Source organism: Astatotilapia calliptera, chromosome 19 (genome assembly GCF_900246225.1).
Source record: "Astatotilapia calliptera chromosome 19, fAstCal1.2, whole genome shotgun sequence".
NCBI lineage: Eukaryota > Metazoa > Chordata > Actinopteri > Cichliformes > Cichlidae > Astatotilapia > Astatotilapia calliptera.
The window spans coordinates 3,708,349-3,722,044 of NC_039320.1; the positions used below are offsets into that span (position 1 = coordinate 3,708,349).

A 13,696-nucleotide genomic window follows, 5' to 3' on the forward strand; every position below is an offset into this window, starting at 1 on the left:
GATGGTTTATCCATGCATGAGGCCGACGTGTAAAATCACCAGCACATTTATTGAGTGTCTGGAAGGCATGATGGTATCCACTAAGGCGTACTGTATACAGTGCACATAACTGGGCATAAAATGCCCTTCTCTGTCAGGTTGTACCTGAGCACGGCCAATTGCACAGGCACACCTCCGAAAGCACACGTGCCATAAACAGACAGACACACATGTGTGCGAGCATAAACAAATACAGACTCCCTTCTGTTACAGCACCAGCTGAACTGAATCCCTACTCAGACACACACATACATACAGACACCCAGAGGCATCCAGGTCTTTGTGCCACTTCCCTAGCTACCTGCGAGACAGCCTGTGTATCCTGCTGGTATGAAAGGTAAGCCTCAGAGAGACGGAGCAGAGAATAAATGTGTAAAATGGGTCAGAGCCTGAATATCATTACTGCCCTGCTCCCCATGTGTATACTTACTGTGCCTGTGTGTGTGTGTGTGTGTGTGTGTGTGTGTGTGTGTGTGTGTGTGTGTGTGTGTGTGTGTGAGAGAGACAAGCTGTGATGAATTTGTGAGTGAAAAGGCGAAAAGAGTGTGTGCCTAGTGCTGTATGTGCGTGCGTGTGTCACTTTAGCTGCATTCCCACTCGGGGAGTTAAACTCAACTCTCCAGAGTATAAAGACTGCCATGGGAAGGATCTCAACTTGTCTGTTTTGGAAGGTTTTGTGTTTGAGCACATTGAGAGGCAGTGTCAGTAGTGTGTGAAGCCATGCCATGGCCCAATTTTTCTTGTCCGGCTCAGGAATTCAAAACACAAAGCCAGAGAGACACAGGAAGTTATCTGTATGCAGGCAAGATGGTGGCATTCTCCATATCCATATCCTCTGTCGAGGTAAAACTATAAATATTGTACGAGGCTAGCATCAGCAGCAGATCCAGACAGTGTTTACAGGGTGGAGGGGGGGGGGACTCATCCCCCACATATGGATGAGTCGCTGATAAAAAGGAGATATTGGTATTAGAGAGTCAGGCGTGTCAGACGGCCTGCAGCGACCGGAGCGCACCGCCGACCCAAATCTCCATTCAGGCGTCTTCGCTTGATAGCCACTCATTGCCAACGCTGCACACATGCGGCATTGTCATGAAATTGTGCTCAGTTGGGGATTTTGAAGGTTGGAGGGGTGGGCAATTTGTGCCTGCAGATCAGTAGTTGCATCTCAGCACGGGATAGAAAGGTGGGTTTTTTGTGTTTCTGTGCATGTTGCTGACACAAACAAGAACAGTAACAGTAAAGCCTCTGTTATCCACGGCTTTGAAAATGGTGTGTGTTCACCAGGATTTGAGAGCCTTGTGATGTATACTTTTTTCTTCTTTTCCCATTTTCTTTCCACAGTCCGTCCCAAAACCCATCGCCCTCGAGCCTTGCTTTGGCAACAAAGCCGCCGTGCTCTCCATCTTTGTACGGTTACCCAGGGGCACCGGCGGAATCCCTCCTCCAGGACAGTCTGGTAAGACGCAGCCTTTAAAATCCTTCACTTGTTTTTCTTTCCTGACTTGTTTGTTTGATTGAGCCTCACTTTTTTACATCATCTTTCCTTGATCTGACTTCCTCCCCCCTCTGTTATGTACTGTAGCTTTGGTCTTAGTCGGTCCATGACAATTTTGAGCCTTTCAGTCTTTTTTCAACGTGGTTCACTTCCTCTTTCTTTTGTTATCCAACACTGACTTTATGATCCAGCCTCCAGTGTATACACACACACACACCAGCTTCAGTTTTAAGAAAATGAAACTGGTGATCTTGATTCTTAATCTATAGATTAGTTAAAATTTTATTTAATATTTGTACAGGATAAACCTGCAAAATGCTTCCAAGTTAATGCATTTAATATACATGGATAAAAAATAATTGAGAGCTCACGCATCTATTTTTTCCCCCCAGGCCTATATATTTAAATAAAAAAAAATTAGGATGCAAGGACCAGATTTGGGTTTTGGTGGGAGGTAAAAAAGCACTATCAGCATTTAGAAACAGAGCACAGTGAGAAGATGACATAAAAATTAGGAATTTAGAGATTTCTTGGTTCCTTTTTCAAAATATAGGAAGGAGAGAATATTTAAATCAAGCGTGCAAACTGATTTGTGACGTGCTATTTGCACTGATATTTAACGCTGGAAAAAAGCATGTATTGCGCCCTGTATTAGCTCACTTGCGGCAGCAAAACCTTCCAGCCACTCTTTAGTTTTTAGCAGTTGGAGAAAGGAGAGAACGGAGGGATCACGATGTAGATTTTGGACCCCATCCTGACAATAATCAGGCCTTGGATGGACGTCAGTCTGGATCAATACCTTTACGTAAAATATTAAATTTAATTACACTCAAATTGAACCGTTGTGATTTGAGGACCATGGAGAGCACTCAAGGTTTCACAGTGATCTCATGAGCTCTACTTGACCACATGACTGATTTTTAGTGGTGGACCTACTCAAATTCAGCTGCGTGCACTTTGGACCAGTCGCCAGCCTCTCACGGGGCATTCGCACTCTCATTCACACCTATGTGCAATTTAGGATCACCAATTAACCCGACCTCACTAACTGCCTGTTTTTGGACATCAGCTGACTGTGCCTGTGTTTGGAAAACAGCACAACAGTTGTAAATTACTCGCAGAACCAACCACACCTCTGAGTGCTACTTGGGGATTGCGTGATTTTTAGTCTCAGCAAAATCATGCACATCCATCTCGACAGTGGTCTAACATGTTTACAGTAATTACTTCATGTAGCACCATCGTTTTGATGTGGATGTATTCATTTTTAAAAACGCTGCAGCTTGAAAGCAGCAGTGCTATTCCTGGTTTTCCTCAGTTACTGCTCTTCACTCCCTCCTTTTTTCCTCTTCCTGTGGCGAAATGAAGACTGCTTGTTGCTTTCCTACCTTCATCTACTTGGTGTGTTAGGAAGCATACTGCAGCTATATCCATGCAGACTCATTCTGTGCTTGATTCCTCTCTATCCTCTTCTCATCCTCGTTGCTTTAAAGTGCAATCTAGTGTTTTTCCTGTTTCCCTCTGCTCCCTTCTTTCCCTTCCTCCTCCTTTTTTTTGCCTAACTTCTGACTGCACTGAGAATTGAGTCCATTACTTTCTTTCATCCTCTGCTCTGTCACTTGCTGTCTTCACATTCCCACCCATGCTTCATCTGTTTTCCTTATCTTTCTTTTCAAGATCCTCTGATAAGACCCAAGTGCTGCTTCCCTTACCTTTTCTTAGTTTTTGTTTCCTGTTCTCTTTCTTTTACTGTCTCAATAATTCAACTCGCCTTTCTTTCAGTATTTTTTTCCTCCTCTGTGTTGTATAGCTCTTTGCCTCCCACAGTTGCAATCCCCAGACCATCAGCATGCCTAAGGCCCTTATTAATTACCACATTGTCCTTTTGTCATAACAAAACTGCCGCGGCTCTCGATGGAGCTTTCCCTCGGGCAGCTTTTGTTGAGACCATGTTAGCCGTGTTCCTCCCATCTCCTCGTGCCCTGGGGGGGGGGGTCTACCGTTATAATGCTTTTAACTTGCTCCCCATCCAGCCGTGTTGCTTTCAGATCTTTAAACTGCTTTCAGTTTTTCAGCATCCCAGCCTCACAGCACTCTTTAGCTCATTTCATAGCAACCAAAAGGATATCACCACCACAGATTATCACTGATTTCTATCTTCGGCTCGTTTAGGTGATTTGAGCCATCCTGCTTTTTTTTCTCTTTTTCAACCAATAAGAAACTAGTAGTATCTGTATGATTTCTCAGCATGCGACCCCTAGCGCAGCCGTTTTCTCTTTTTTATGCCTTCAGTGTTTACTTGATTGCAATAAATGCGTCTAATATTGGTGATAAATGGAGTTTACTGGTATTTCATGGCTCAGAGAATGTTATTAAATGTTGATGAAGTGTGGTGTAAGTTAATGATTGCCAGCTCTGCACGTTTGTGTACGCGGTTGTGAGTTGGCAGTTGTGTGTTTTGCTTTCCACACATCAGCAGCTTTCCCCACATTACAGTTACTGCATTCAGAGTTAGCCTCATATTGCAAGTGTAGCCTAATTAATGCTGGGTTTTTGAGACTGTTACCAGTGCATACATTTCAGTGTCTTAATTTTTTTCCTTAATTATAAACGATCTCCTCGCCATTTTAACATGGCTTAGCATTTAACTTCTCTCCCTCTAATTTAACTTATATGCATCGATTTCCTTATTTATGGGTCAGTTTCTACTTTAAACTTGATCATTTATCCTCATTCCCAGCTCCACATTTGTATTCTTGGAGGTTAAAAGTGCTAATATCGCAGTTCATCCTCTGTCTTAAAGGTCACACTGTGTTTTTTAGGTTTTTTAAAGTTGTCTTCTGATTGGCTGCCTCTCGCAAAAAAAAGAAAAAGAAAAACAAAGCTCTGTGCTTGAGGTGATCATATTCAGGGGCGCACATGTCGCATGCACACCTGTGGACCACTCATGTGCACCCCTGATCATAGTAGATCGTACCTTGTCTTTTGTGGAGCAGTGTGATTATTTGCACATGTTTGAAACTTTGGACATGTTTTATATGTTATACAAAGTTCACAGGTTGATATGACAGAAAATAAGGAAAAGCGTAATAAAAGTAATTCATGTTTGTAGTTTTATATCTTTTACTTTAACTAAACGAGTCCTCCTGTGTGCGCAGGTTTGGCCGTGGCCAGCGCGCTGGTCGATGTATCTCAGCAGATGTGTGTGGGGTACAAGGAGAAGTCTGGCGGACTGAGGAACCGTAAACAGCAGCCCACAGCACAGCCATCCACCTGCATCTGACTGCATCCCCTGTCCTCTTCTACCATCCCAACACCAAAAGCTCTCCCATCAGCCTCCCCCACCCTCCCCTCGCCTCAGCCCCATCCTTCAGAGACTCCCACCAGCTCCGCTCTGGCAGGGAGAGGTGCATGCTGGGACGCAGGACTTGAACGTTTTGGTGAAGGGGGCCGAGACATCTGGCAGACTGCAGCCTCAGAGGTCTCCCCCTTCCTGTCCTCCTACAGGAACTTTGATGCTTGGAGTCCCCTCGAACTGATCGACAGAAACTAAACACAGAGAGGGGGGAGGGAGGGAGGAAGGAAGGAAGGAAGGGACAGAGCAGGTGCTGACCCCTCCCCTCCCCCTCAGCGAAACATTTTACATTTGTCGACACCACCTCGTTAGTCGAGGCGGCCACGGCTTGCTGCTAGAAGAGATCCTTGTCTCGTAGTTTTTGACAAAACAAAAAACAAAACAAAAAAAATCCAGAGACTTTGCGACCGTCTATGTTCGCATTTTATTTAAGTTATTGTTGTTCTTTCTTTTGTATTGTGTTATTTCAGAGGCAGGAACAAAACTGGACACGCTCAGTTGGACATGCACACACAAAAACGCATAACACACACTTCAGCAAGCCCTTGTACCCATTTGTAGCCCATTGTCACCTGCTGTCATGTTCACAGCTCAGCACTGAGGGCTGTTGTCACTGGAGTCCTGCACAGTTTGGCCTCCGAGCAAGCTAACAGCATGTTCAGTCTTCCTTTAATGAGGATCCACTGTAGGAGGTTGCCTGTGTAGCCAGAGCCCATTTAAAGAGTGTGTGACATTTCAATCGGCCTATGTGTCTTCTCCCGCTGCCCACTCTTGCGGCCTGTCTGGAGCTTCGTCTCTCTGTCTTTGGCCATTTGGCTGCCGAGCCGTCCGCCGCACAAGGCAAGACCGCTGCAATGCCTCACCCGTGCTGGCCGGCTGGCTGCTGGATCGCCAGTGCAATTGAAACCTTTCCAGCTAATTACTCTTCCAGTTCTAATGAAAGCCAATGGCAGCATGCAAAGCTCACTCACACACAGAGCTAGAAGTAGTGGTGGGGTGGGGGGGGGACCTCTGGCAATTAAAAATTGTCCTCGAAACCATTGTGACACAGGCTTCCTATAGATCACGTGACTCTGACTGAAGTGATTTGGCTGATGTTAGTGACCGCTGCCAGGGCAACTGTTGAGCTCTGAGACTGTTGCCTAAGAAATCCATACCTTCTAATTACTGCTCTCATTTCCCAAAATGCAATGCATCCCTCCTACCCCCGGGATACCAGCATCTCCGCCGCTCTTATTGTGCCATTCGATTGCGATCGTTCCACATCTGTGATCTATCTACAACCGCCCAATTAGCCCATACAGCAGCGACGTCTGTGCCCTTATCGATGCGGCTACAGTGGAGCTGCTAAACCCCAGCGTTTAAATGGTAAAGTGCAGTGTTTTTTTACTTTTGTTAGCAGCCAGAATGCATGAGTCAGTGCCTGTTTCTTTAAGAGCATCGTTTTTTAAAAATGGACTTTTGAATTGGCCTCCATGTCTCTTATGTTGTCGTCTGGTCCCTCAGCTGCTTTTCCCTGCACTTGTCTACAGTCTACATCTAAAATATCGGTCCTGCTTTTAAAGCAGCATTACTTCAAGTGGGAAAATGAGGGAAAATGCAGAATAAAAAAATCTCAAGGCAAACACAGAAAAACTGAGATTGGTAGATTAAAACAGAGATGTCACAACTAAAGCATCAAATTTGGGTTTGTGCCATTTTTTGCTTTAGTTTTTCTTTCTTTGTTCAATTTTGCATGTAGCTATATATGTATCTTATTGTTCACATATACAGGATATAAGTTGTACACTGCAGCACTTTTAGGCCTTCGACACATTTGTTGGTGTATCAACCTATAGGAAATATGGTGCGTCTCCTGCAGTCTCGTAAGGTTGTAAACTTCCCGCTCTCTGGGAAGTGCAGCAATAGAACAATTTAATAGTTTGCATTCTACCCTAAAGAGCTTGTTGTGTTTAGTTCCTGGCTCTCACATGTGCGCAGCATACTAGAACTTCACACCGCCTGGTTAAAGGGCACACTTTTAGCACTGGGAAAAGGTCAGAACAGAAAGCATGAACAAAGCTGACATTCTGTAATTATAGAGTGCCGCGTGCGCTTGTGACTCCGCTCGGCGAGCGTCACGGCGCGGAGAAGCGGCTCCGTTCGTGCTCGTGCTTTGAGGAATCAAAGTGCTTCACCTGCAGTCTTTATCAATTTTCCTCTGCTAGAATAAAGGGTTTGTTTTTTTACCCAACATGGGTAGTTTGATGTTTTGTTGGGTTATTTTTACAGAATAAAATAATATTAATTATTATTATTTATATTAAGCTGAGGCTCTGGATCTTGTAGGGCGTTTTGGTAATAACCAACTATTATTACATGAATGTGATGATCACAAAGAGTCCTTCTGAGTTCCACAGAGTATTTTTATTTAGTACTTTTTCAGTCCCTTTGAAAACACCTACCACCCTGTCTCAGAATGAAGGAGTTCTTTCACCTCCAACCATTTGAAGGTGGAGTTCAGTTCAAGAAACTCTGATAAAACATGCTATGTTGGCCATTGGAAGAAGAAAATTACGCTTTGTGTGAGATTTGGCTTAAAAGTGAGACTTTACAATAACCTGTGAGGCAAAAGTGTGGCAGAGACACGACAGACACGCGGCTCGCAAACTCCAATTAACCGCCATCAAAGGTGGCGATGTGCTCCCAACACTAAAATGCCCGAACAGCACATGAACTACATCTGTCTTTCCTCTGCAGCGTCAGCAGCTCTGAGATCTGCCAGCACCTTTGCGTTTTTGATTTCTCTGCAGGTTAACGTTTTCACTCCGCAGCAGGCCTGTTTCTGTTTAACATAAAACACTAGCTGTTCACGATGCTCAATCGCTTTACTGTACTCTCCAGTGACAAAACCTACAACGGCAGTCGTTTTCATCATTGCAAATATGATTTTGTTGCATTGACTCTCTCCATACGAGTGTGGTGTACAACTGCTTCGACTGTACTGCAGTAATAATTTCATAAAGATTGTTTGTTTTGTTTTCTATAAATGAATGTAAAATCTGTGCAGCCAAGGTAAATCTGTAAACTGTAACTCACCGGGGACGGTTTGTCGCCACTTTCTTTCTTTGGCCGTGGGTGACAGGGCGGTGCAGTGGTTAATGCAGACGGCAGAGGAACTGTGGGATGATGGGTTCAGACCATTAAAGAGCGAGTTGTCACTTTGAAGTTTTTTTTTTTCCCTTTTTTAAGAAAGACACTGAGCTTGTAAAGAAGATGTGAGCTCTGCATGCCCAGTCAGCCCACTGTGATCTTCTTCTGCTTGATGGTTCAAACGACACGGATCCTGTGTCGGATACTGATGTCTTTGAGATAATGTTGAATGTTTGTGTTTTTGTCTTTAACCTCTGTGCTATGATTGGCTTAAGAAACCCAAACGAGACTAAAGTTTTTCCAGATTTTTGACATGTATATGAAACCTGTTTATCTGTAAACATGTTTGTTGTCAGCAGCCTCACACCGGACTCCTACACAAGTCCCAAGCATTCAGCAATTAGATAAATTTAGAAGTAATATTGCAGTTTCAACATTTATGCAGGGCAGTTCATCCCTGGTCCACCCACACGGCTGTTTTTATTAATTTTGTTTTGCCGATCAGGCATCTTCTCAGGACTGTGTTGGCGTGTACAGACTCCGAGTTGTGCGTTTGCACCTGTTAGGACAGGACTGACTTACCGCTAATGGTAGGGCTGGACAGTATGACCTGATATCTAAAGCATGTCATTACTTTTATCACTTTAATAATAAATGTAACGACATGTTTCATGTATCATTAGAGCACGATGCCTCATTCTTGGTCTTGGCTAATTGCAGTTTGTCGGGTTCATAATTCTGGGCTTGTGGCCCAGACTGTATGCTGTAATTGGATAAATTTGGCCTGTGCGCGCATTCAAAGCATATTTAGCTCTACAGAACTTGAAGAGAAGTCCATTCAGCCAACTAATGCTTTAAAGGCCCTACTTAGTGTGCTTCAGCCATGCCGAGCAGCAAACTCATTTGCACTCAGCAGGGTGAAGCCACGCCCAGCTGCAGCTACTGTTGTCCAGTTAGGTCGCCCCATGATAACCTCATCTCCCCCCAATGATGACTGATGGACAAAAAGGTCTTGCTGTTTTCATCTCAGCTACATTGTGGCTACGTCCACACGTATACGGGTATTTTTGAAAACGGAGATTTTCCGTTTTTGTTTTTAAAAAAAAATCCTGTCCACACGTAAATGCAAAATTGAAGGAAAACGCTGCTATGAACATGCCAAAGCAACAGGTGGCGATATATTCCTAACCATGTAGAAATGTTGGCCAATCAGAAGTCTAGAAGCCTGGGTGGGAAAGAGTAAACAAAGATGGCGCATAGAAGCAGAACTGAGTCCTATGTGTGTAGGGACAGTAACTGTGTGTATATATGTTAGCGTTTAAACACTACAGAGAGTAAAATTAACAGTAACAGTATTTTGTCTAAGTCCACCATGGCAGAAATTCATTTCACCGAAACAAAAACGCGGCGCACAGTGTAACCTCAAAATAGGCGCACATCTTTGACGCTGCGTTTTCTCCGTTTTCCTCGTCCGCACATAAATGCAAAAACAAAGTTTTCGAAAATATCCACCCTGGCAGGCGTTTTTAAAAATCTCAGTTTTCAGTGACCGAAAACGCCGTTTACGTGCGGACGAAAGGCGCAAACGCATAGAAAAATCTGTGTTTTCAAAAATATCTGTGTACGTGTGAGCGTAGCCTGTATCTTATAAATGAACAACTAATAACTAATTTTTGAGATTAGCCACTTTTTGTGGTCTTCTGTCTGCATTTAGTCGCCTTTCGTTAGTGTTAAAAGCACCGCCTTGGATTTTTAGTCAGTATTCCTCAGATGCATCACATGTACCTTTGACGGCTTGCAAACATACTGAAGGATTTTACTTTTTCTTTTGCAAAGCCAAATTTTAAAGGTGCAATATGTAGAACACCTTACTCTAGGGTGGCAGTGGGAAGGTCAGTGTTTTTGCATTAGCATTAGCGTTAGCAGCTAGTCTGGATCCTAAGCAGCCTTGTTTTTTTTTTTTTCTTAGCCTGACTTTCTTTAAAACTCACAATGAGGCACAAACAGTGCTCATGTCTGCCGTCTGCTGCTCAAAGTTCCCGGTCCTCAGTGTCCGTATAAAAGAAAAGTTGGTTTTTTTGGGGGGGGGGGGTGTTTCTCTGATGCTGTGCCGAGTGCAGACTGGATGCTTTAGTGCAAAGTGCAATTGTGTAAAAGTACGGGTCAGTGTTGGCAGGTTAGCATGCCAAATTCGGTCGATATGTGTGATGCATACACTTCTTTGGAATAATTAAATCTAAACATATTGCACCTTTAAATGTGCTAACCTGCACGGCATGTTTTTGCTCTGATGCATTGCTGCTTTTTTTTCTTTTGTTTTTCCCCAGTGGATTAGCATCAAATCACTGGGACAGATGTGTTTGTGTACAATTTAAAAAAATTGCTGATGCGTAGCATTAATGATAAAAAAAAAAAAAACCCTACAGGGTACCTTTAAACACGGCTCATGATGGAAATCGATTGCGTCCTGCAGTCGATGCTTTACAGAAAGGTTTCCACCTGTAGACCAGTGGGGGTGGAGCTACTCTGGTGTCTGTGCAATCAGGATAAGCTAGCAGTCATTTAAGCGCAAAACTGGAAACTGTACTCAAAAAATGTTATGTATTTGTAGCGGAAAAATTTCAAGTGTAAATACAAAACGTAATCATTCAAATTTGTGCTAAAATAATTTTTGGCAGCAACAGGGAAAATATTTAACCATCCCAGATTAAAACCAGTCAAACATAACCGTCCTTTCAAATTACTAAGAAACATACCTGCACATTCATTTTCTTCCCCTCTTATTTATTTTTGGAGTCACATTTTAATCAAAACCTTTACTTGGAATATAATAGTTTGAATCTATCTGTAAGGCATTTATTGTAAAGCATCTATGGGGGAAAAGGGCCTGCGTTTGCTAATTTAGTCTTGCCATCCTTAAATAGTAAATGATTATACCTCTACAGAGCTGGAAGATGGCCTCAGTGTGCCCTATTTTGTTTGGTGGATTAGTATTAAATATTGCTTGGAGGAAGGTTTTAAAGCTGCAGGAAAGCTGCTTTTTGTTTTCAACCGTCAAACGTGGAATCACTGGCTTTTTTTTCCTCGTTATGTGTTGAGGAATCTGTGCCAGCATGGCATGAGAATATATATATGAAATGCCTTTTTTTTAAAAAGTCAGAAATCCAGCTCCAGTATGTGTCCTGTGTTTTTTGTAAGACCAAATTGATGCGACAAATCAAAACCTAAGAGCACAATACACTCCGTTTTAACGTCAACGTGGGCAGGCCGAAGCTAAATCTGTTGACTTTCTCCCCTTGGTCTAAACGCGTTAAAGCCCAGCCCTGTTGGTAAACATGAACTTTAGCGTGGGCACTCTGCTGATGCCGCATTACGAGATTCCTGGATCCTAAAGTTCAGATTTTCCAGCCGATTACCTCCCGCTACCATTCGGTGTTACCAGGGTGTGAAGTGCTCCTGAGCAGCTCAAAATATCTGAGAGGGAGTGTGGAAGTTTGCAAAGGGAAACGTTTAAAGCGTGTACACTGTCACTGCCCTGTTTACCTGTCCTTTTTTTTTTGTTTTTGATTCGAATAGATGGGCAGCTTTCTCTATTTTGCTCTGCTTTCCAGGCCTCAAACTTTACTAGGGTAACACTGAAACTTTACAGTGGCCTTATTTCACTTTATTAATCTCTGTATTCGCTGGTAGAAATGTACAGCAGATACATGTTCATGAAGTCTGTTTAGTAACTGGAAACGTTCCTAATATTCACAAGTAGACACTAGCTGCATTAACCTGTACTTAAAATGCTGTAACACCTAGGTTAAAGCATCTGAATAAGGTCATTGTAAATTCAGGCATTACCCCCTCTAGTTTTTCCTCCTCCTTCCTTTTTGTATAGAGGCATTATATATCTTGAGGAAGTAGGCTGTTAATATGTATAATTTAGCAGTTGCTGTTCTTTTGTAAATAATGAGAAAGTATTGTGAATGATATTTGTTGAATGGTTTAAAAAAAATCATTTATGGCGAACCTCTCTCGGCTTTTAAAAATGTGACTACAGTGCATATTTTGTATGTAAGACAGCAGAGTAGGATGAACAAGCATTACTAGAAGCTGATGACAACTACATGTAAAACTTGAGGATAATAGCTTACTGACCTTGTAATTATTGATGTACATAAAAGAATGACAGAACATTTTTTTTTGTCTATTATTAAATGTGGAAATCCAGCCATTGCTGTTTGTCTCGATAACTACGAATAATTAATTTTGGAAATCTCCTGCAACGCTTATTTGAATGTGCTCGTTCGGTGCCAGAGGGATGGTGCTTCAGACTGTGCACAAATTCGGCTAAGATGTCTTTCAAGTAAGTACACTCAACTTGAAACGATTGTCTTTGATGCTGTAATTCCAAAACAAGCCCCTTTTGCATCCCCTAGAGGATGTAATGTTCGCCTCGCAATGAAAGGAGCCGGTATTGAAAAATTTATGTTTACAGCAGGATGAATTTAAAAGCTGTGGAAAATATGACAAATCAGCTTAGGGATGGATCAGAGTGAAGGCGGGGTTCCTCCTGTGCTGTAAAATTACAAAATTTCATCTCCACTCCCGTTCTAAGTTCTGAAATTTTAAAATACTTTCCTACCTGCTGCTTAATACGGGGTGTGCAACGTTATATGTGAACACACCACAACACTTCTTTTGATTACAGTAGAGCCAACGCACAGCGCTGTTTATATGGAAAACCAAAGGCGGAATATCGACACAAACACCTCGTACCAACTGTCGAGCACGGTGGTGGATGGATGATGATTTGGGTTTGTTTAGCAGCCACAGGTTCTTGGCACCTTGCAGTCATTTTGTCAACAATGAGCTCCTCTGTATACCAGAGTATTCAGACTTGAGGCTATCTGTCTGACAGCTAAAGCTTGGCCCAACCACTATCATGCAATGATCCCAAGCAAAGCAGCAGATCTACAACAGAATGGCTGAAAAAGAAATGAATCAAGTTGTTCAAATGGCCAAAGTCCAGACTTTAATCTGATTGAAGTGCTTTGGCGGGACTGTAGGAGAGCTGTGCATCAACAAAAGTTCACCGTTGTAAACAAAAGTAGGTCAAAATTCCTCTGCAGTGATGCAGGAGTTTGGAAAAGTCATACAGGAAACAATTAAAGGTATCTGTGCAAAAAGATGGTTTTAAAAAATGTATGTTAGTGCTGCGCAATACTGTAAATGTTGGTATTGATCCGATACCAAGTAAACACAGGACCACTGTAGCCAACACAGCTGCTATAACCTAAAGGCGGTTTGTGGGCTTCACTTACTGAAGTTAGAGGATAGAAACAAAGTATCCTACCGTGCTAGTATCGCTCCAGCATTGGTATTGATACTATAGATATTTGAATCGATCCACAGGTTTTCCAATAGTTGGTTCTCAAGTTTGGCTTATGTTTTTAAAATAATAAATAAATAACGACACGGTGTCAAATGTCTCGTGGTGTTTGTTTCACGTTGTCATTTTAAGGTTAATGCTGCCCTGGATTGTAAAATATTCCCCTGTTAGGTGAAAGCTTAGAGTTGACAGGAGGCATGCTTTCTTTTTACCATGACTGTGCGTTGTAAGACAACATATGCTGGTTAACCACAGCAAAATACTTGTCCTGAACAAAAGCAAGCACAATTTTAAA

General features: G+C 42.6%; 1 protein-coding gene across 2 annotated transcripts in view; it reads left to right on the plus strand.

Moving 5' to 3' along the window:
- atrn (attractin) overlaps positions 1–5,131 on the plus strand; it is a 131,999-nt gene extending 126,868 nt beyond the window's left edge. The window contains exons 28-29 of one of the 2 annotated variants that reach the window (XM_026151857.1): positions 1,384–1,498; positions 4,696–5,131. In XM_026151857.1, the coding sequence (XP_026007642.1) occupies positions 1,384–1,498; positions 4,696–4,820 (240 nt within the window). In that variant the 3' untranslated portion in view covers positions 4,821–5,131. Of the gene's footprint in view, positions 1–1,383; positions 1,499–4,695 lie in introns of those variants that run through there. The other variant, XR_003270628.1, reaches the window with a different exon arrangement.
- The last annotated feature ends 8,565 nt before the right edge of the window (positions 5,132–13,696 follow it).